Here is a 21,830-nt window from a genome sequence, read left to right on the forward strand (position 1 = left end):
ACACCGTGGCTTCAGCGAGTGTTGGGCCCCTTTCTAAACGAACTGCGATTGCAGTATGAGGAAAAACAAAACCCCACCTTTTTTTATTGGTAAGTCTTGTGTGCCTGTGCATTCTCTCTGTGTGCCTCTTTGCTAGGTACGGTTGGGATTTCCAATTTATAGGTCAGGACATGAGGCTGAGAGATTTGCCTGCAGCTGTAAAGCTAATAAATGGCAAAGCCAGAATTGGAACACAGGTCTTCCCATGCCAGACCCCTGCTTGGCAGTCTTTTTCATAAAGTAGCCAGTGTTCCCATGAGCCACACTGCATGGCGTGGAAGGAGTGGAAGGAAGTGGCAGGACTGTCTATGATGCTTACAGCTCAAGACAAGTTTTCAAGCTGGAGGAGAAGGTTAGTTTCTGAGTTTTCAAGCCCATTTTGTTCTTCCTCTTCCTGTATTACCAACCTCCCTCCGACAGAGCACACACACACACACACATACCTGCCCCCACTCCCTGCCCAGCACATCACATGTCATGCGCTTAAGTAAATCTCAAAGGAGTTCCCATCCCTCATGGAGGGCCCACACAACTTAAGGCTTGACTCACCTTTCAGCTGTGGTCTCCTTACTGGTTTATTTAAGAGTCAGGTCATGAAACAGAACTGCCCATTTGGAGGGCTCACTGTTACCTACTTGCAACCCAACCTGTTCCGAGGGCTCATGGTTGAATTTTGTGTTTTAGGTGACCAAAATTTCCTTCTCTAAGCTCAGTGTCCTAAAATTCTTATTATTGTTTGGGTACACTAAACTGCCTTTATGGCCAAGTGTCCCCTTATTGCTTCCAATAAGGATTTGCCAGGCCCCACGCTATAACAAGTGAATGCATCAATGCACCAGTGTATCCAAGGTGGTGTGATTGAAATGACAGCATAATGGAGGAGAGACTGGGCTACCTTTTGGGGTCCAGCTATGTAGGATTTCTGCAGGGGGCAGATTGATGAAGGAGAAATTGGCACCATCCTTAGGGAGTATGTAGTTTGGAGACCCCAACATTAAGTCCTAAAGAGAAGAAGAGGCCAGATACCAGGGGAGCACAGAGATGGGAACAGTTCTAGATGGGCTTTGTAGTTCATCTTGTAAGCGTTTCCCTTGCAGGCCCACTAACATTGCCTGCAGTCAGGCCTGCTGCAGCTCCTGCTCTTGTAAACCGTGCAACAGCCTTCCACTTGATCACTCCGTCGCCACACTATTTTCCAAATTGTTTTCAGAACAATCTTCCAAACCACAGTCTTAATCAATTGACTGCTCTCTTTATCCCCTACTGAATAAAACTCCAGCTCCTTCATCTGGCATCCACAGCCCTCCTCAGGCAAGCCCCACCTTACTTCTTCAGTCTCACCTACTTTTCCCCCTCCCCCTGAGCCTGCGGTGTGCCTTGCTGCTGTGTGAGTACATACCCATGCACTTCTTTGAGCCAGCTCAGATGAAGTAATCATTGTGTGACGTGTGGCCTCTGCCCATGTGGAGCTCACCCTCTGGTGCAAAAGACAGACGTGCGCAGGCATTCGTGGTCCAGCCTGCTGAGGGCTGTGATAGCGCTGTAGACAAGGTGTGAGGGAGACACCCCGCCCTAGGGCATGCCTCTAGTTGAGACCCCCCCACTCAGAGCTCTTTTTTTTGTAAGATCTATTTTATTTATTTGAAAGTCAGAGTTGCAAAGAGAGAGAGAGAGGCAGAGAAAGAGAGAGAGAGAGAGAGAGGCAGAGAGAGAGTTCTTCCCTCTGCTGGCTCACTCCCCAGATGGCCGTGATGGCCGGAGCTGCGCCGATCCAAAACCAGGAGCCAGGAGCTTCTTCTGGGTCTCCCACGTGGGTGCAGGGGCCCAAGGACTCGGGCCATCTTCTACTGCTCTCCCAGGCCACAGCAGAGAGCTGGATCAGAAGAGGAGCAGCAGGGACTCGAATCAGCATCCATGAGCAGCAGGGGCTCGAATCGGCGTCCATATTGGGTGCTGGCATTGCAGGCAGCGGTTTTACCTACTACGCCATAGTGCCAGCCCCTCAGAACTCTTTTTATACCTTGCTTATTCCTCCATCATCAAATCTGTCTTAATTTTGGTTACTCTTGAGTGTCCTCTCTTGCTGCCAGGCAGTGAACTCCCCCAGGACAGGGCCTGCCTCCCGTTTCTCTGCACCAGCCTTGCCAAGTGTAGACCACACTGGTCAACTTGTATTGAATTCATGCATTTCCAGAAGGCAGGTACATTTTTATGCCAAAGAAGAAGACGCATGCAGGAACATTTGTAGCAGCATCTTGTTTTTCCAAACAGAAACCTGCACCAGGATTTTGGGGTTTCATTCAATTTTGTTCATCTGGAAAAAGTCAACATTCTTTATCACTCCCTTGACTAAAAGAAGCCCCACACTTAAGGAGAAATAGCTTCCAAAGCCACGTTCTTCTTGCTTTGGTAATTTTAGCTCATTCAGGGCTCAGGTCCCAGCTTGGCATTGTCAGTCCAAATAGATCACTTGCTCCAGAAATGCCTTGGAACTTCTACAAAGTTAGCAGCAAAGCAGGGGACTAGCCGATTTCATATGCAAAGATTGTTGCATGTCATCAGTGGGAGACTGCCAACAAAAGGATTTATTTTTTTTAAAAAAAGCAAGCGAAAACTTTTAATTTAGGTTTTGACATGTTCTGCTGATATACGTTGGAGCGAAGACTGGAACTTGCCTGCTGTCATCTGCTGCAGATTCTACTGGAATGTTAACCACTGAAGGTTCACTCTGCTAGGATTTCTGGTGTTTAAGAGCCACAGATTTGTTAGTGTGTGCTGAAGAGTGCTTCAGAGTTCTGGTTCTCAGGTTGAAATAACTGTCTGGAGTAGAGGCTTGGCTTTTATGTGCGGTGTTTAATTGTTCAAGAACACACAGTTTTTGTTTAAAAAAAAATATGAAATTCAGATGGAGGTGTTTGACTCCAAGACCAGTTTTCTTGCTGGTATGCCTAACTGCTTTCTCTTATAAGCTCTTTAGGAACAGAAGATATATGTATTGTTCTTACCGGGAAAACATAACCACAGCAAGTTTTCATTGGTTGATTTAAATTCTGCAAGTACTGAGTGATACTAGGTCAGCCTTAACATTGGAGGGAAATTCAGGGGAGGAGTCAGCATTTTTTTGTTTGCTTGGTTGATTTTTTTTGCCTACCAGACACCAGGTACCCACCAGGTCCAGGTTCAATGCATGTACTCTTTCTACATCCTTGTGAGCTAAGGCTTCTTGCCGTATCCTGGAGAAGAGAGCTATGCAAACAGTGGTTTAGTACTCTTGTACATACTTTCCGACCTAGATTGGGCTTGTGGATTTCAGTCCTAACACCTAAAGCAAGGTGGTAGATATGAGATGGATTAAGGAAGGAGAATTCATGGGACTTGGTAACTGTTGTGAATCTGTGGGTGGTGATGATGTGGTGGTCTGAGCCTCCCTCTCTCCAGAGGCACAGTGAACAGGTAGCTGTTTGGAAGAGGAGATGATTAGTTTGAGACATGTTGAATCTCAGGGACCCATCTGCGTGGAAACCGGGAAAGCAAGTGGGCGTGTGGTCCAAGGATCAGAAGAGCCCTCCAGGCTGAAGATCCCAACTGGAAAGTCCTCAGCCTTGGGAAAGATAACATCACAGTGGGAGAGGTTCAGACTGAGTAGAGCATGCAGGGAAGAATTCTTCAGAACACCAGCTTTCCAGGGCGCATTTAAAGAAGAGGCCAAACGAGGTGAGTGAGAAAGAACAGTGAGATGGATGAAGAGCCCAGGGGTGACCAGGAGAGATGCGTCCTGGAAACCCAACCAGGAAAGAGGTCTTTGGATCCTAAATACAGGTTTTTTTTTTTTTTTTTTCTTACAGAGCAACTACCTTTTCTTCAGTGCTCATTAGTGACAAATAGGATAGGCGAACCAAGTATGTAAGCAGGAGGCTGGAGACAGGAACCAGAGCTGGCTGTGGAACCCAGACACTCCAGTGTGAGATGTGTTGCAGGCACAGCTGATGGAGCTCACTTGTCCTCTCGCTCTCTCACTTTCTAGCTCTTTTCTCTCTCTGCCTTTCAAATAAAACAAATACATTTTTTAAATATCATAAATATATGAACAGAAAAAGAATTTGCAGGGGATGATATTTTGGCAGTTTCCAATTTCCATGTTTTGCTTCATGGAAGAAGGATCAGACGTGTACCTTTGTACACGTGAGGGCAGGGTAACAATTCAGAGGGAATGATGGGAGCGGTGTAATAGTAGAGTGAGAAGATGAGTAATAATGGAAAAAGACTTCTAGCCTACGCTCCCAGTGGCAAACAGACCAGGGATAGTTGACAAGGGAATCCTGCATTGTGGGAAAGTTTAATTAGATGACTTCCAGATCCTGTCCTTAAGTACCAAGGAGGAAATGTCAGATGAAAGAGGATGGACTTTGAAGTCAAATCGTCCGGGTTCCAGCTGTGACTCTGCTACTTATAAGTCATTTGACCCTGGGGAGATCACTTCACTTCTTTGAGTCCTGGGTCCTTAGCTGTAATATAGATAGTAATCACACACTTGGCCTCTGTGTCATTTAGCAAGGTAATGTGGAAGTTTCTGGTAAATGGTAGGTACTCATTAGATGCAGTCGGTTGCAAGGAACTATGGTGGGCTCATGGTTGCTGAGGGAACAGTTTACTTGGTTGTGAGCACCACCCTTTGTGAAAAAGAGCAATTTAGAGGAGCAAGCACATATAAGGAGCAAACACGTTTAAAATTTAACTTGTGAATTTTTTTCAGTCCTCCTGGAGCTTGACCTCAAATGACAGCCTTGCCCTTTCCCTCATGTTTTCCCCTGGGTGACCCTATGCTTCTGCCATTTATTACCCCGGTGACATCCCTGGAGAACACATGAGGGCAGCTAGACAAAGGACCCAGCCGAATGACGTTTGTAGTTTCACTTGTGCCCCAGCCTTGTGCCAGGAGCAGTGAGGTGGTGGGAGTGAAAGCAGAGAGACTCACAGAAGAGCTGGCAAGCAATCCCTCCTCTCCTGTGTGGATGGCTTCCGTAGGGTGCTTCTTCAAATAGGCCTACCTGCAGAAATCGTTGAGTTCTCCCCCACTTCCCCTGCACTGTACAGATCAGAGACTGGACGTCCCAGTGGCTGACCAGTTCCCACATGGCTAGACGGACCTGTTGAGGTTTTCTAGAGTCTGTTTTAGAGGAGAGAAACCAGCAAGAAGAGTGGTCACCCAGCGACTTGTGAAACCTGAAACTGCAGAATTTAGTCTGCCTTGGTTTTTGTTTTTGTTTTTTGTTTTTTTTTTTTTTTTTTTTTTTTTTTTTTGACAGGCAGAGTGGACAGTGAGAGAGAGAGACAGAGAGAAAGGTCTTCCTTTGCCGTTGGTTCACCCTCCAATGGCTGCCGCGGCTGGCACACCACGCTGATCCGAAGGCAGGAGCCAGGTGCTTCTGGTCTCCCATGGGGTGCAGGGCCCAAGCACTTGGGCCATCCTCCACTGCACTCCCTGGCCACAGCAGAGAGCTGACCTGGAAGAGGGGCAACCGGGACAGAGGGGCACCCTGACTAGGACTAGAACCCGGTGTGCCGGCGCCGCAAGGCGGAGGATTAGCCTAGTGAGCCGCGGCGCCGGCCTGCCTTGGATTTTATAAAAATAAACATCATGGGCCGGAGAATGCAATGTGCTTGACTTTTCTGTGGCATATCTGTTTTTAATGCAAACATAAGACTTTACAAGGATTTTCTATCAATGAACAACCTTAAATTTTCATATAGCTATTTATAAAACAAGGTAAAACCTTTGTAAAACATTTTACCTAGCCTTTCAGAATTTCATCCTAGCTGACAGACCCACCCCCAGCCAAACTCTCTGTTATTGGGTTGTTTTAATTATCCAGCCTCTGTTTTAACTGTGTAAATTCTTCAGAGGTATTTTCACTTTTGAAGTCAGACTTGCACTGAGTTGCCTGTCCACCTGCCTGCTATTTCTTTATTTGCCCCCAGTTGTAAGTGTAATGAGGTGTTCCTCTCTTCCAATTAGTAACAAACACCAATTTCTGCCATATTTCTGAAGAGTAGCTTTTTACCTATTTTCACAAGACAGCTCTTGATGGCTTTGCATAGAGACTCCGTTTGAGATAATTTAGAACCAGGTAGACTTAAATAAGCTTTGTACCACACGAGTTTGGCACCAAGACATATTTATATGGTGTTTAGTTCTAGTTGTGAACCCATCACAGTGTTCTCCTGGGGTGTAGGCAAGGTCTCAGGAGAAAGGCTACTGTACTGAAAGTTATATCAGAACAGTCAGTCACCATTTTAGACCTTTTAGTCTATTTTGTACCCTTTTGTTCAGTGGATTACATTACAACAACTTAGTAATTTTTCTCTTGTTCCTATAGGATAATTAGGTGATCAGAGTGTCCAGCAGACTTAATTTTAAATTCTGGCACTGACAACCATATTTATGCCTTAGGAAAGCCACCTCACTTCTTTGAGCCTCACCTTCTGCTGCAGTGGAATTACTGGGGGATTAAATATAGTGATGTCTGGCATTTAGTAGGTGCTCGATCAGGATTTGTGGAATGGATAAATGCAGTTATCTGACATCATCGCAGCCAGAAAGGAGAAGGAGAGAGATGATGCTCAAGTCCTGGGTGTCAGGAAGTCAGGATCAGTGAAGGTTGTCTCTTCAGAGGCTACACATTTATTTCTATTTACACTAAAACTGATTATGTGGTCTCAAGCTTGGAACAATTGCAAAGGCAGGTCGACTAGAGAGCTTTCCTCATCTTTCCCTGTCACCTGCTAGTTTCTCTGTGGTTTCCCAGAATTCAAAGCCAGAAGCATGTTACAAAGTCACATTAAAGGGCCCCATGAAGTATTTGCTGTCTCAGGTGATCCACACCACCATTCACCTTCATTAATGTGACCAGCCAAGAGTTATAGCTTCTTGTCACCCTGTGTTCCGTCTCCTCCTCACATCTCATCCATCTTGCTTGCCACTGGCACATTAATCTTCCTCAAACATCTCTTTCATCATGTCTCAATCTGTGTCACAAACCTTCGCTGGTTCTCCCTGCCATGGGACAAAAGCCAAACACAGACCCCGCAAGGGAAGCCCAGCATATTTGCAGAGCGTCTCTGACAAGAGCGGCCCGGTGCTCGCTTGGTGCTTTGTGCACATTGTCTCTTTGGGAAAGGGTTCACCCTCCCCACTTTGATGAGCCAGGATTCCAACCCAGGACCAGCTGATGCAAAGGACAGGGCTGTTTTTATTAGGAAATGGGCCTTCTTCTTCCGTTTCTTCCCCTCTTTGTGATGGCACTGGGTGTTCAGTAGTCTCCTGTGTGTTAGATATGAACGTGAATCATCTGCCTTTAGCTCAGGAGCACAGTTAGGAGGACTTAGAGACCAGAGGTTTGCCCCATAGGAACCAGTGCCTCCAGGACTCAAACCTTGTATCCTGGTTGGGGTTCTTGTCACATACTGGGTTTTAGGGCCCACAACACAAGGACCACTTAGCATAGTACTGAGCCCCAAACAGGGACTCGGTGAACGTTCACTGCCCATGGAAATGGCTGAGTGGACACATCCGGTCTTCCTGCACCCTAATCCAGGGTTCATGGGTCAGGAAGGACACTGATGACCATTAGGATAGAAGTAGGAGGTCGTTAGCCATCAGAGAGGCCTGAAGATCCTCCTGGCCCAGCATGGAGGCAGCCAGGATTCAGGTCAGGAGGTGTGTACCTACAGGGACCAGCTGCTTCTGTCTCTCTCCTGGGCTCACTCTGGCTACTTCAGAGCTTCCTGGTTCCTGCCGGCCTTTGCAAAGAAGCAGTTCCAGCCCTGAGGCCTGGCTCTAGTTGGTTTCTCTTGTGCCTGGTGACGGGCACTGCTTTCACTGGAGACTCCTTGAGGACAGAGTGGTCTGGCAGGAGAGCAGGAGTCAGGAGGGCTTCTACTTTGGGTGTTGATTGGAGAATTTGTTAAAAAGAATATTGCTGTGAACATTCCTGAACACGTTTTTGTGTGGACACGTGCTTTCATTTCCCTTGGATATTCACCTATAAGTGGAGTTGCTGGGTCATAGAGTAGTTCTGTGTTTAACTTTCTAAGAAATTGCCCAACTGTTTCCCACAGTGGCTGCCCCGTTTTGTGTTCCCATCCAGAATGTATGAGAGTGCCACTCTTTCTCCACATCCTCCCCAACACTTGCCTGGTTCCTTTTTTTGTTTTTATTGTAGCCATCCTAGTGAATGTAAAGTTTTTGGTATCCTGTAATAGTTTTGATTTGCATTTTCCTAGTTACTGATGATGATGAGCATCTTTCCCTGTGCTTATTGGTATAGCCTGTTTTTTTTATCATTCTCTCATTAAACATTTTTGTTTGGTAAGTCCTTATTGCATGGCCAGTCTTCTGACTGGGGCCCTGCTCTGAGGTTACTCATATTCCAGTTGGGGAAGAGAGACATAAGCATGTAATTACAACACAGAAAGAGAATAGACCACAAAGAAGGTATGTGCAGTGTGTGATGGGACCTTTGAGGGGAAGAGATCAGTGGAGGTTGAGCAGTTTGTCAAGCAGAGGAAGGAGGGGCATTCAAGTGAGATGGAAGAGCATAGAGTCCAGAGATGGCTGGTGGCAGTGTGAGTAACCCCTGCCCATCCCAAGCCAGGCCATCAGGCAGCAGGGTAGGTCTCCCCCTGAAGCAAGCCTGCCCCAGGCCCCAGCCAGCAGGCAGAGCCTGCTCAGCTTTGCCTTCCACTGTGTATCCGGCTGCATGATCCTCTGTTGTTTTCAAGCCGATTTGATCTCCACTTGAGATAGATGTTCCATCTCCATTTCTACAGAAAGAGAAAAAATGGCAATGACATAGCAGCTTTCCAGACTCCTCACTCCTGAGAACTGGCAGAACCGGACTTGGAAATGCAGGCTGTCTGACTTTTAGTTCTTTCCGCACCTGTAGCCTCAACCACTTTATCTTCCTTTCTCACCTCTCCCTCTGGCACGTAACTGAGCCTTTTTCTATAACCACTCTTCTAAATATTTTCCAAACCTTCCTCTTACAGCTTCTGATCTCCCCACCTCCTCCTTGTGTGGTCCAGATTCTCACTTACTCTTAAATGGCCATTTTTCTGTGAGCACCTGCCATTCAAGTTCAAGTGCCATTCACTCTGCTCAGGTTGATCATCTTCATCGCAGTCTGGCAATTGAATAGGGATTGCTTACTTCTAGTCACAGAAGAAGAAATAGACAAATAATTTACCCATGCTCACCCAGCAAGAAAGAAGTATGGCTCCATTGCCAACTCCTCTCAGAAGCCTTCCATAGTTACACTGGCCGAAGAGATCCAGTTATTTCTCCCTTATTCAGACTTAATGTAGGGGATCTTGGGTTACCTTTTCTTGTTTTTTTTTTTTTTCCCCTACATCCCCAACTGGGTGCTGATTTGTTTGTGTCCCCAGAGCCCAGCCAAGAGCTACATCTCAAAACTTTGCCCTCAAACTTGTCAAGCTAAAGACTAATCCAAGGGCTTTGGTCTCACATTTACAAGACCTTGAACACTGCCCCTTCTTCTGCATTTCTCCCCCACTTTCACTTGACACCATTTCACATAGACACCATTTCAGGATAATTTCATTTAAAGCACTTTCTTCAAGTTGTACATTTTAGCACTTTTTGGCTTAGAGTTAACAATGGTTTATAGAAGACTGAAGTCCCTGATATTGTTCAGGCCTAACTTATGGGATGTATTTAATGGGCACCAAGAAAACAATAACAGGCTGTTCTTATGAAAACAGATCCCAAGAACTGCTTCTCTCTCAATGGGAAAGATCATATTCATCACTACAAGGTTGTTTACAAAACCACCTCTTTTTTTCTGGGAAGTTTCTTTGTTTTTAAAATGAAATCTTTATTCACCTTAGGCTTATAGGAATAAAATATTTCAGAGCATACTCATAATACTAATTACAATCTCCTATTCATGGAGTGCCCAGGGAGTTATGTGAATTCTTGCTGTCACCACCACACTCCTGTTAAAGAGAAGAGGGCTAGGCTGAAGCCCTGAGGCCCTGCCTACCTGTCCTTACCCAATTATGGAAGAGCTGAGGTTCACACTCAGCTCCCTGATCCTGGAGTTCCACCTCTGACCGACTGGAGTACCATCCCTAAGACCATTTGGGAAGATGCAGCATTTGAGGACATTCTCAGATAGCTATGTGCTTACACACATCTTTCACAGCTTGACTTATAATTTGTCAGGTGAGAAGCTTGGCCTGGGAAAAGCTAAGTGCATGTTTAACACATGCATGTGTGCACACATACATGAAGATCTTGGAGATGGGGTATAACCAGCTACCTGGCCGTTTGCCCACATCCTTCTTTGGCCAACATGGTAGAAAATGCATTTAGAATCCAGCAGTGGGAACCACAGCAGAGTATAAGAAACAGTAATTCTCGAAGTCTCAGTTCAAACCCAAAACACGAAGTATCGTAGTGCTAGAGACCAGCTTCAGAGCTACTTCGGGATCCTCCTGTTTGAACTTTCACTTTGCGTTCCAGTGAGAGGCAGGTCTAGGAACTATAGTTCAAAATCTGTGCAGGGAAAAAAACACAACCCTCAGTTATCTGAGGTTGAGTTTAAAGATTGAGAAAGTGAGAGGAAACCCTTTGTCTTTATGTAGCACTTTACAGTTTGTGGGTAAGTGCTGTGAGCACACCTAAGCCCTGGGAGAGATGCTGGAGGCCATCGTCCACCACTGGCTCTTCCACACACTCACACTTTGGGAAGGCTCTTCCATTCTCTGGGTCTGAGTCTCTTCATCTGAAAAATGAGGCAGTTGGACCAGCTGGTCACTGAGATCCCTTAAACTATTGCTTTGTGATTTGATACCAGTAAAAAGGCAATTAACATTACTGATTGCTCTTCCCATGTCTGCCTTACCCTAGCCTGTCTCGTTCCAGGGCTCTGGGGTCATCCCTGCCCTTCTAGCTCAGGGCTTTCCTCCACAAAAGCTGTCAGCCCTTTCATGCCTATTGGTTGGTCCCTGAGCTGGCAAAAACTCACTAAATTTTCCTGGGGAGACACTTGGCTTACAATGGTTGTTGAGGGATTCATGTGCCCATTAAATTTAGGCCAGATAGCAATCTAAGGGCTGTTCCAAGCTTCCAGAATTCCGTAAAAGGCTCCCTTTAAACTGTGCTTAGAGCAGGTTAAGCAGCTGCTTGCAGCACTGGCATCCCATATGAATGCCCATTCAAGTCCCCACTGCTCCACCTCCAATTCCTCTCCCTGCTAATGTGCCTGGGAAAGCAGCAGAAGATGACCCAGGTACTTGCGCTCCTGTGCCTATATGGGAGACCTGGATGAAGCTCCTGGCTTCTGATTTTTGCCTGTCCCAGCTCCGGTCATTGCAGCCATTTGGGGAGTGAACCAGCAGATGGAAGAATCTGTCTGTCTCTTTCTCTTTCTCTCTTCTCTCTGTCTCTCTCTGTGTAACTCTGCCTTTCAAATAAATAAATACATCTTTTTTAAAAATGTACTTAGACCGCTAAGCAAATGCATCAGATACCATTTCAACACTGTGTATGGTCATGCTTCCAGCCAACACCCTTGGTCCTCAAGTTGGACCCACCCCCCTGCTTATCCCTGCATGCAGGAGGGAAGCCAGTTTGTTTGCTTTTCCTTTTTTACTGGTCTGGCCTTAGTCATTTTCTAGCATTTGAGGGTCTGGGCATTTTGAGCATCTTGACTCATAATCAACCTTGTTCTCTTCATATGCGTTTTAGAAGACAAATCTGACCTTGAAAACAGTGTGATGCAGAAGAAAATAAAAATCCCCAAACTTTCTCTCAATCACATAGAAGAAGATGGGGAGGCTAAAGATTACGGGGAAGAAGATTTACAGCTTAGACACATCAAGGTAACAACATCTTCTCTCTCCTTGGACGTATGTGGGAGCTACTTTAGAATTCTCGACACTAAAGACTTCAGTCTGGCCTCCTTCCTCATACACACGTCCCCTGGTGTCACAGGCTGTGGGTTCTTCAGGGGTGGAGGAGGCCTGGGAGAACGCGTGCAGGTTTGCTGTGCCAGCCAGTTTCCCAAGGAGCCCTGCCTCGTGCCCTGCCGCCCAGCATGGTGCGCTTTGTGCAGGCAGAGCAGCAGCCTCACCATGGGGTTTGAAACCATCTTTCTCCCTGGCCCCCAGCCCTGGGGAGGCCACTGCCAAACCCCAGAAACTTGAGACAGCTGTTCTCGGGCAGCAGTTCAGATTGCCCAAAAGCTAAGGACAGACTCACTGAGGAATGGGGTAGGGGGGATTCACAGAGGAGGTTCTTGGGATCCTAGTTGGACAAACATTTTATATCAGGTTACACTGACTTTGTGTAGCCCAGTTGGCCCTCCTCAGCCTTCACTTGGTGAAGCTGATAATATCCTGTTCAGCAAGCTAGTTAGCTGTTTCGCCAGTGCAGTCGGTGTCCCAGAGGAAGGGAAGGGGAAGACAAGGAGGAAGGATGCTTTGCATTCTGGCGTTGGCCAGCATCTGATTTTGCACACTATGGACATTCCCAAGGCGGAGTCCAGAAGAGGCGGTTGAGTTCACTGTACCCATGCCGTAGGCCTGGCCATGTGCTGGCTCCTGGGGTCGTGGAGCTTAGCCAGACTAGCCCCTGTCCTCTGGAGTTTCACCATATAGTGATGAAGACAGGCGTCTGGAGTACCCATTGTAACTGTAGCTGGTTGGCCCATCTATACTAGCAGCATCTTGTCCCAGGAGCTGGTCAAGTAACAGTCTCAGAGTCGCGGGTCAGCTTGACTTGGTTTGGTTTTCCTATCGTTTCCTGGCCTGACACAGTTAAGTTGCCCAGAAGGTTGTGTCCTTGGTTGTCTCTGCCTCCCACAAGCGTTCCTAGCAGGAGACCTCCTAACATCCCAGCCCTGGGGGAAGACTTCAGTTGGTGCTGTGTCTCCCCTGCTTGTCCACTTGAGCAGGAATTTCCCCAGGTAGCTGAACCCCCAGCCCCTAGGGAGTCGTGGGTAATGCTCTTCCAGAGGAACTTTCCTCTCTGTGCCTACTGTCCTGCTGAGGGAGAGGTGGGCAGATACGGGCCGGGAGGAGCTAGAAGTTAGGTTCCCAATTCTGGTTCTTGCTGTCTGTGACTCACCCTGTGGACCTTCTGTACAGTTCCCTTACGTACAAAATGAGGGACTCAAACTAGCATTCTGTGAACTTTTCAGTTGAGTAAGCATTTATCCCTGCTGCGTGCTAGTTTTGGGTGAGCAGGCAGTGAAGAGAGAGAAAGGAAGACGTGCATGGTTCTTCCCCTAGATTAGAGTGACATCTTTCCCAGTGAAGCGTCCCTGGGGAAAGGGTGGGCTGCCCCTCGCGGGTGGAATGCCTCCTTCCTTTAATGTTGTTTTGTTGTTGGAGAGATTTGAGTGTCTCTCCCCTAGGATGGCTTGGCCTGGCCTGGCCTGATTCTCCCTGATTCTTCACTGATGCATATTGAACAACCCCCTTGAGCACTCCACCGCCCAGGCCTGGGGGACAGGGTCTGGGGGGCCAGGGAGTTGGGCAGAGTTGCCCTGTGTGCATCCAAGAAGCAGAATGGTGAATGGGAAAACGTTTTGGCCTGGGGTCCTGCCACCAGCTGACCCTGTGGCCTCAGACAAGCCACCTCGCCCCTCAGGACCCCCACTCCCCCATTTTGTAACATGAGGGCTTTGACTGTTTGCACAGGTGTCTCCAAGCACTGATGTTCTGTGGTTCTGTGATTCTAGGATTGTCTGGGGAAATATTGAGCCGCAGCCCAAGAAAGTCCCAGCTGCCCTTGCCTGAACTGATTCTCGTTGTCCTACACAGAGACCCGAGGGGCGGAAGCCCAGCGAAGTGGCGCACAAGAGCATCGAGGCAGTGGTGGCCCGGCTAGAGAAGCAGAACGGCCTGAGCCTGGGCCACAGCACGTGTCCAGAAGAGGTCTTCGTGGAGGCCTCGCCAGGCACAGAGGACATGGACAGTCTGGAGGACGCCGCCGTGCCCCGGGCTCTGTACGAGGAGCTGCTGCGCAACTACCAGCAGCAGCAGGAGGAGATGCGGCACCTCCAGCAGGAGCTGGAGCGGACTCGGAGGCAGCTGGTCCAGCAGGCCAAGAAGCTCAAGGAGTACGGGGCGCTTGTGTCGGAAATGAAGGAGCTCCGCGACCTCAACCGGAGGCTCCAGGACGTGCTGCTCCTGCGGCTCGGCAGCGGTGAGTGTTCCCGCAGGCCACCTGCCGCCCCACACTGGCAGCTCCGCTTCCAGGAAGACACGGGGAGGAGGCAGGCCATGCGCCCCTGAGGCTAGGGAGGGACAGACTGGCTCAGCAGCCAGGGCCAGGAAGAGTCATTCCTTCGCAGAGAATGTCAAAGGAGCTTGTGTGCGCGTGTGCAGCACCCTCAGCCATGGGAGCAGGGGCTGGGCAGCAGGAACTAACAGAATGTTTGTCTCCACTCATTTCCACGTGCATTCAGCAGGAGGCCGGACTGGGGGTGTAGCGAGCCTCTCCAAAGGGGTCTCAGGACATGATCCTAAAGGTCGGCTCCTCGTAAGGCAGCAGGTGATAAACACTACAAGAGAGACGTTGGCACATGGGCAAGTGCAGATGACGGGCAGGGTGTTTGTGACTGAGGTCACTTGGAAGCTTCAGGAAGGCGATGCACTTGAATGGACCTAGAAGGGTGGGCAGTGTTTCAGCCAGGAAGTCGGGGTCCACAGTCAGTAGAGAAACGCTGGGAGCAGCAAGGAAGGACTCCCGCAAGCGTGCCTGGAGGGCAGATGAGGGGAGACCTTGCAGACTGTGCCGGCGTGGGCTGCCCAGACTTGTCTTGGGAAGAATGGGACGCTCTAGACGTCTTTTGAACAGGGGGGCACATAACTTTAGAAAGGGCTATACAAAGGTGTATGAGACTCCTCTGATTTGCTCCTGGAAGAACTTAATAAGCTCTTCTATCGCACCTGATTCCAACTAGATTTTTAGGTTTTCTGCTCTAAACTAGTTGAGAAGCAGGAATTGGGACATTTGAAAGGTGACAGCCTTGATAGCAGGGACAAATGACTGCTTCTCAGATGAACACTGTCTCCAGAACATACAAACATAGAATTGCACAAGATAGAGGCCCGTGTTGACGAAACCAGTATAACCAAGGTCACAGCCTCCACAGCCCCCGAGGACAGTACCCCTTGCTTGGGAGAGGGAGGAATCTGGGCTAGAAACACAGGTTCTGCCCCCAAAGTTTACATCAAATATGATTTTGAAGTCCTGAGGAAGGTTTTCAGAATCTAGGTGATATATTTATAGGTAAGGCTTGACTCCTCTTTGATTTGTTAGATAAATGTGTTCCTATCCTACCTTACTTACATTTGTGGGTGTCTTTTGCTTCTTAAGGTATATCCCCAAGGTGCTGTCTCAATAGATCTTTTGACGGCGCGTGGAGTCACCTGAAAGGCCTTTACAGGCACTTGTCACAGAGAAAGATGCTGGGTTGGGACTGAACCAGAGTCACCTGGGGAGGCAGCTCAGACCGAGTCACCTGATCCTGGGCTGGACCTTCCCCGCTGCCCAGCTCTGCCTTGGCCTTGGTGATTGTCCCAGACCGCAGCCTGTGGTGGTTCACGCTGACAGTAAAGGTCACAAGTGGTTTGCAGTTCCAAAGTTATCCGAGTTCTTTATGAAAACAGAATCCCAAAGGGAAATTACAGAAGTAAGAATCTGTGAAAGCTGTGTTGGCCTGGGAACAGAGGCGGGATGGAGGGAGAACTGAAATTTCGAAGTGAGAAAATGCCTCTCAAACTTCAAGCGAATAATTTTCATTTTTATCGCGTTCTATATGCTGTGCCTTTTGTAAACTGCTGGGCAGGGAGCCGGGGGTGCACGCTAACAACAAAAACTCTGCACACCCCTATTTCAGCTCCCAGGAAAACTACCTGTTTTGCATGACCGTGACCAGAATCTGAACTCCAGAACATGCCCCTGAACTTCCGGAGCCGTAAGTCAGTGAGCTCTGGTGCACAGTGAGCTGATGCATTTTGCATCCGCTGATGCCTCTTTTCATGCTGAAATGCCCAGGCAAGGTTGACCCCAGCTGTAGTTTCACTGACTTGACCTTTCCAGGTTCTCCCATCCCACAGGCCCCGAGAAATCGTGAGGGCCGAGGGCTTGCTCTTCCGAGATCTGAGAATCTATTGTCATCACGCTGGAGGGCTGGACATAAATCAGTGCAGGCCACAAGTGTGCCTGGGGCTCTCCAGACACAGGCATCCTGGAAACATCAGGGACAGGTTGAGTATATCTGATCTGAAATGCCTGGGGCCAGAAATGGTTCAGATTGCCAAGATTTTGGGGGGTTGTGGAGTATTTGCTTAGACTTCCCTGGCCAAGTGTCTCTACCCTGAAAATTTGAAATCTGAAATGCCCCAAAATCCAGAGCTCTCTGAGTGTCGTGTCTGTCCTCAGCACGTTTCAGATCTTGGATGTTCAGGACATCGGTGCCAGGACAGAGTATAAATGCCACCACTGGGACCAGAGTGTGATGTGGGACACAGGTTCTAGGGAAATGGAGAAGAAAGACTTCCTGAAGGAAGTAAAACTTAGCTGAACCTGAAGATATGAATGAATTTTTTATGTAAGCGTGAATGAGTGGGTGAGCAGAGTGAGGAGCAAACTAGTCTGGTCTCTGAGCCTCAGTTTTCTCATCTGTAAAATGGGAAAGAAGATGTCCCATCCAGCTTGTGGCACACAGCATAGTGCCTGGCCTTCTGTTGGTACGTAATTGCTCTTAGCTTCTTTCCACATCGTTTATTGAAGGAGGTAGATGATCTGCTTTGGCATTTGATTCTGGCTCCCATAAGCTTGGGCAGATTAACTAACCTCTTTGCCAGTCATGGTCTTCCATAATGGAAGACAAAAGAGGTTATATATGTTTGTTCATTTTTTCAGTCCATCAGTCAATTAACCCTGACCAGATACTTTCTGAAACTAGGATGTTGGGAGACACAGTAAGTCAATGACATCAGGAGGCAGGGAGGGGATAGTGATGGTTGGAAACAGGTCATTAAAATGCATTGCAGGGAGCTGGCGCTGTGGCATAGCAGGTAAAGCCACCGTGCCAGCATCCCATATGGACACTGGTTCCAGTCCTGGCTGCTCCACTTCTGATCCACCTCCCTGCTGTGGCCTGGGAAAGCAGTAGAAGATGACCCAAGTCCTTGGGCCCCTACACCCATGTGGGAGACCTGGAAGAAGCTCCTGGCTTCAGATTGGCCCAGCTCCGGCCATTTCAGCCAATTGGGGAGTGAACCAGCAGATGGAAGACACTTTCTCTCTCTCTCTCTCTCTCTCTCTCTCTCTCTCTCTCTGCCTCTCTGTAACTCTGCTTTTCAAATAAATAAATAAATCTTTTAAAAACTGCATTGCAGCCAGTTCTGGAAGTGGAGCTAGCATTGCAAGGTGGAACCCCGTCAGGGTAGACCCAGGAAGATGTCCCCTTGCTGGATCAGTTACTGATCTCTCAGCACCACCAAGAAACAAGGCAGAGAAGAGGCAGAAAGTGAGCGAGAGCCCCTTGTCTGGCAGTCTCTCGTGCCCTCTGAGGGGCATATCCTGGCCCAGGGTGGGTGCTGTCTGTAGCCAAGCTTTAGATTTCACTGTCACCAATCTGGAGGCCAAGAAGGGGAGGAGGAGACATCGCTTCTTGTAAACAGCTTTCCTTTCCTATGAACCTCACGTGGGAAAGAGCCGCTTCCGATGGGAGTGAGCCTCCCGCTCCTCTTCTGAGGGTCCTTCCTCTCAGGGCCTCCGGTGACAGTCACAGGGAGGCAGCAGCCCGGTGACCAGTGCGCAGTAAATGGCACTCCCCTTTCTCCTTTTCTTCCCTCCCCTCCCCACCTCCCACCCACCGAGAAGGAATGCCAAGGATGCCAAAGCATGAAAATGTTCTGATTTCTAAGGGGCAGGTTTGTTTTTGTGTCTTCTGTTCATTAATTTATTCTTTTATTCAACAAACATTTGTTGAGGGAATGCACTGTGCCAGGACTAGGTTAGTTGCTAGGAATAGAGAAATAAACAAAGCAGAGTCCCTTCTTTTAAACATTTGCAAGCTAGTGTGCTATAGTAGTATCTTTTAAACTGGGGGTTGACAGCCTCCAAGACTGGCAAGGGGGCGAGAGGAAGCAGAACAGTGAGTGGAAGTCAGTGAGCTCCGGTGCACAAGAATGGAGCAGACTCCAGGGCCTCTCTGGGTTGTCTGCAGCCAGACTCCCCAGTTTTAGAGGGCAAAGACCAAGGCTAAGATGGCTCGCTCAGTTTTTGACACTGTAAGTGCCACTTGGATGGTGTCAAGCTTTTTGGAGTGACGCAAAACAGCGTCCATTGCCCTTGGGCTCCATGAAGAATGCACAGAGGAGCACGGAGAGCCCCTGCCTAACGGGGACACAGAACCTGTGCACAGTCTGACCCCAGTGCTGGCTGCAGGAGGGAGGCTGGTGACGGCTGTGGATTCTGTGTGTGCCTGTTCAGGGAATCGAGGCAGAAGTGATGGATGCTAACCAGGAAAGGCACAGATAATAATAATTGCAGTAATTTACATGGGCACAGCACTTTACAGGTTTCACAGCACCTTGACATTTTTATCTCATCGGGGTATTCTGATAGCCTTATTGCAAGGCCACATAAGGATGATTATCCCCATTTGAGAGAAGATTGTGTGGAAAAAAAAAAAAAGCGATAACGTCCCCTGTTGGCTAGATCATAAGCTGGTTGAAATTTTTGAAGAAGGAAAAGGCCATTGTAGCCTGCATATCTGTCTTGGTGCTTGAGAGCTGAATTGCTAACACCTCTGTAACCCTCTGGGTTTACTTCTTGTGTTCTGTCCAAGGTCCGTTAAAATACCAGCTTTGATCTTTAAAATCTTTTGTGGGCTGGACTGGTTCCTTTAAGCTCAAGTCTCTGCTGGTGCCTTAGAAAAGGCAGCTAATGTCAACCAAATGCTTCCTGCTGGTTTTCCCCTGCACTGAAGGCATCCTGGACATTCACAATAGAAACCACTGGAGTTTCAATCAGCTCTATTAATTCACTACCTGTGTAACTTGAAGCAAACAAGTCCAACCTTTTCATTCTCTATTTTTTTCCTCTGTAAAATGGGTATCTTAAAGCCCACAACATGCATGGGGGAAGAGCCCACACAGTTCTTCCGAGCCTCCATGGTCTCTGAGGTCTGAAATACTGCGGTTTTGGAACTTGGGCCCTAATTTTTTTACCTTAGGCAGGTTATTTCACTTTCTGGGCTTTCATTTCCTCCCCCATAAAACTGAGTCAATGGTAGTGCCCACCACTGTGATTCTTAAGACAATTAAGTGAACAAATGTGGTCAAGGCGTCTGTGGAGAGGCTGGCACGTAGTAGGTGCTAGGAGGTCCTGTGGTGAGCCATCACATGGTGTGAGGATGTGGGTGAGGTCAAGTGTGTGCAGTGCCTGGCACAGCGTGGGCACGCAACGTCCTACAGTGAGCACACACTGGGTTCTCCGGCACATCTTCATTCTGGTCGGCCGCTGGTGATGCCTGGGGCTCTGCTTCCCCTGAGAAGTCCTCAGAAGCCATGGTTGAGTAGTACACTCTTACAGCGATGTCTTACCTTCAGGCTCACTGCCCTGTTGTTTGTAGGGCCCTTCTTCCCCCCATTTTCCTGGGAAGAATTCTGTTTTTCCATTTCCCGTCCTGAGCCCTTCGGCTGTCTTAGACATCCTGGGTGATGGCTCAGTTTCTCCTTTGCCGGGGCTCCCGTCTATCTCAGAGCTCTGCTCCATCTCCTCCAGCCTTCAGTGCATTGTCACCAATGAGCAGGAGCCCTGAAAAGCTGGGCTTTGAGAGACGGCTAAAGAGGATTTGTTTAAATCCCCACCGTCCAGATGGGCCCAGGAGGCCCGCAGTCTACCTGCTGCCTCAGAGTTAAGGCTGCCCAAAACTCCCGGTCCCTACACCTTCTTAACATGCATGGCAAGGAGAGATCTCGTGGTGAGAACTGGAATGTTCCATGTGAAAGATACTGGTGGTTTTCCACTTTTTTGCACTGCTGACGGGATCACAATTAGCCAGCGATTCACCCCCGATTATTTTAAAGCGCGATTGATTGCAGACTGGCCCAGCACTTTAGGACATCCCTTCCTCTTTCTCCCCAGAGTCCATTTTCCTGGAGGGAACAGGGAGAGGGCTGTCCTGTGCTGACCACTCAGGTGGGCTGCAGCTTCCAGAGAGCGTCACCCGCTTTGCCCACAGCCAGAGGAGAAGGGTGCTGCTTCCCCCGCAGCAGCTCGCCACCAGCTGCTTTGTTGCCAGGCCTGCTAGTCAGGACGCGGAGGCAGGAAAGGGTTCTATACAGGCAAGGGCCGGCCTCTCTCGGCTCCTGCTTAGGGCCAGACACTAAGCGGTCCCCACCCATCAAGCAAGCCTGGCAGGAGACGGGATCAGGAGCTGAGGAGGCGGCCTCTGAGCCCCCACACCCTGTGAGCAGCAGAGCCAGTTTCCACCTGAGGCCTGTCTTGCTCCTCCAGGCGTCAGCAGTGTGGTCACAGAGGACCCAGCCCCTGCACTTTGGCATCTCCGTCCCCTCCTCTGCCATCCTCACAATCAGACCCCTGGAAAATCTGCCGTGGGTTACGAGACGCCAGGACCCTCGAGCTGTTAGGTGGGCATTTCCTGCTTAACGTAAAAGCCCACAGTCTCAGCCTCACCGAGCCACATGCCCCACTGAGAACAACTAGGAGAAGTCCCAGAGTTTTCATAGGAATGTGTCTTTAGAGAGTACCCAATCCAACCCTCCACATCCATCTTTTAGATGGGAAAATTGACGCCCAGAGAGGGGGAAGAAGGTGTCTGTACCGTGTGGAATTTGAACACCGCGGGTGGAAGCTTGCTCTGCAGCCAAGATGGGTGAATGGAGTCAGGCCAGCCCCCGGGATTCGGCAGAGCCGAGGCTGGCCACACCCTCCCCTGCTGCTCCAGGGGCGCTGTGAAGTAATGCTTAGGGTCCCTCAGCCTTAACCTGTAAGGACCCCAGAGTTCGCCGAGTCTGGCCTGCGCAGGACGGAAGCCTTGTAGACTCCCTGTGATTGCTCAGCCTCTTGTAACAATGCCTAGGGATGGGAAGCTCACTGGCTGCCTTCCAGCACAGCCTGTCCCATTGTCGGACAGCTCTGACTGCAGGGAAGTGCAGGAAGCGCTCACTGCATTCTTCCCCTGTTCCAGACCCTGTGCATATAAGGCCTCGTCATGGCCTTAAAGACTCCTCATGGCATCAGCAGATGACTGGAATGCACTGTAGCCTGGCTTTGCTCTGGGGCCCTCAGGATGCCAAGAGAGGATAACAAGAGGGCTCCCTACATGGCTGATGTGCAGGTGCCGTCAGTGGCTAGGGAAGGAACTAGTTCAGTCTGTCCAAATGAAAAGGAAGTGAACAATGCTTCAGGCAACAGGAGAGCCTGAACACAGCTTAGGGGTTGTGGGAGAGACTGGCTGATCGAGGGAACTGCAGATGCAGATGGTTTCTGGCTGGACTGCAGGGAAGGGGCGGGTAGGAAGGAGACACGAGGTGGCAGAGGTGGGTGAGAGCAGATGGAGTTGCTCTGGCCCCTCACTGCAGGGAGTTCTTGGGGCCGCGTCCTGCTGGAGTGACCTGGGGTGCAGTTCCTCAACCCCAGAGTTGCTGTTTTCCTCTGAGCCCAGCAGATCAGTCAACAGCCTTGTGGCAAAGGTGCACGGGAAGACTCATGGCCT

At 49.1% G+C, this 21,830-nt stretch overlaps 1 protein-coding gene across 5 annotated transcripts in view; it reads left to right on the forward strand.

Annotated features, from left to right (window-relative positions):
- Positions 1 to 21,830, forward strand: part of LOC100353437 (AGBL carboxypeptidase 4) — a 669,119-nt gene that overhangs the window by 412,000 nt on the left and 235,289 nt on the right. For 3 of the 5 annotated variants that reach the window (XM_051857790.2, XM_002715109.5, XM_070078543.1), the window contains 2 exons: positions 11,810 to 11,943; positions 13,888 to 14,272. The exons of the other annotated variants lie outside the window; for them this stretch is intronic. In XM_051857790.2, coding sequence (XP_051713750.1) covers positions 11,810 to 11,943; positions 13,888 to 14,272 — 519 coding nt within the window. The remainder of the gene's footprint in view (positions 1 to 11,809; positions 11,944 to 13,887; positions 14,273 to 21,830) is intronic. 5 annotated transcript variants of the gene reach the window in all.

This window comes from Oryctolagus cuniculus, chromosome 7, assembly GCF_964237555.1.
Source record: "Oryctolagus cuniculus chromosome 7, mOryCun1.1, whole genome shotgun sequence".
Classification (NCBI taxonomy): Eukaryota; Metazoa; Chordata; class Mammalia; order Lagomorpha; family Leporidae; genus Oryctolagus; species Oryctolagus cuniculus.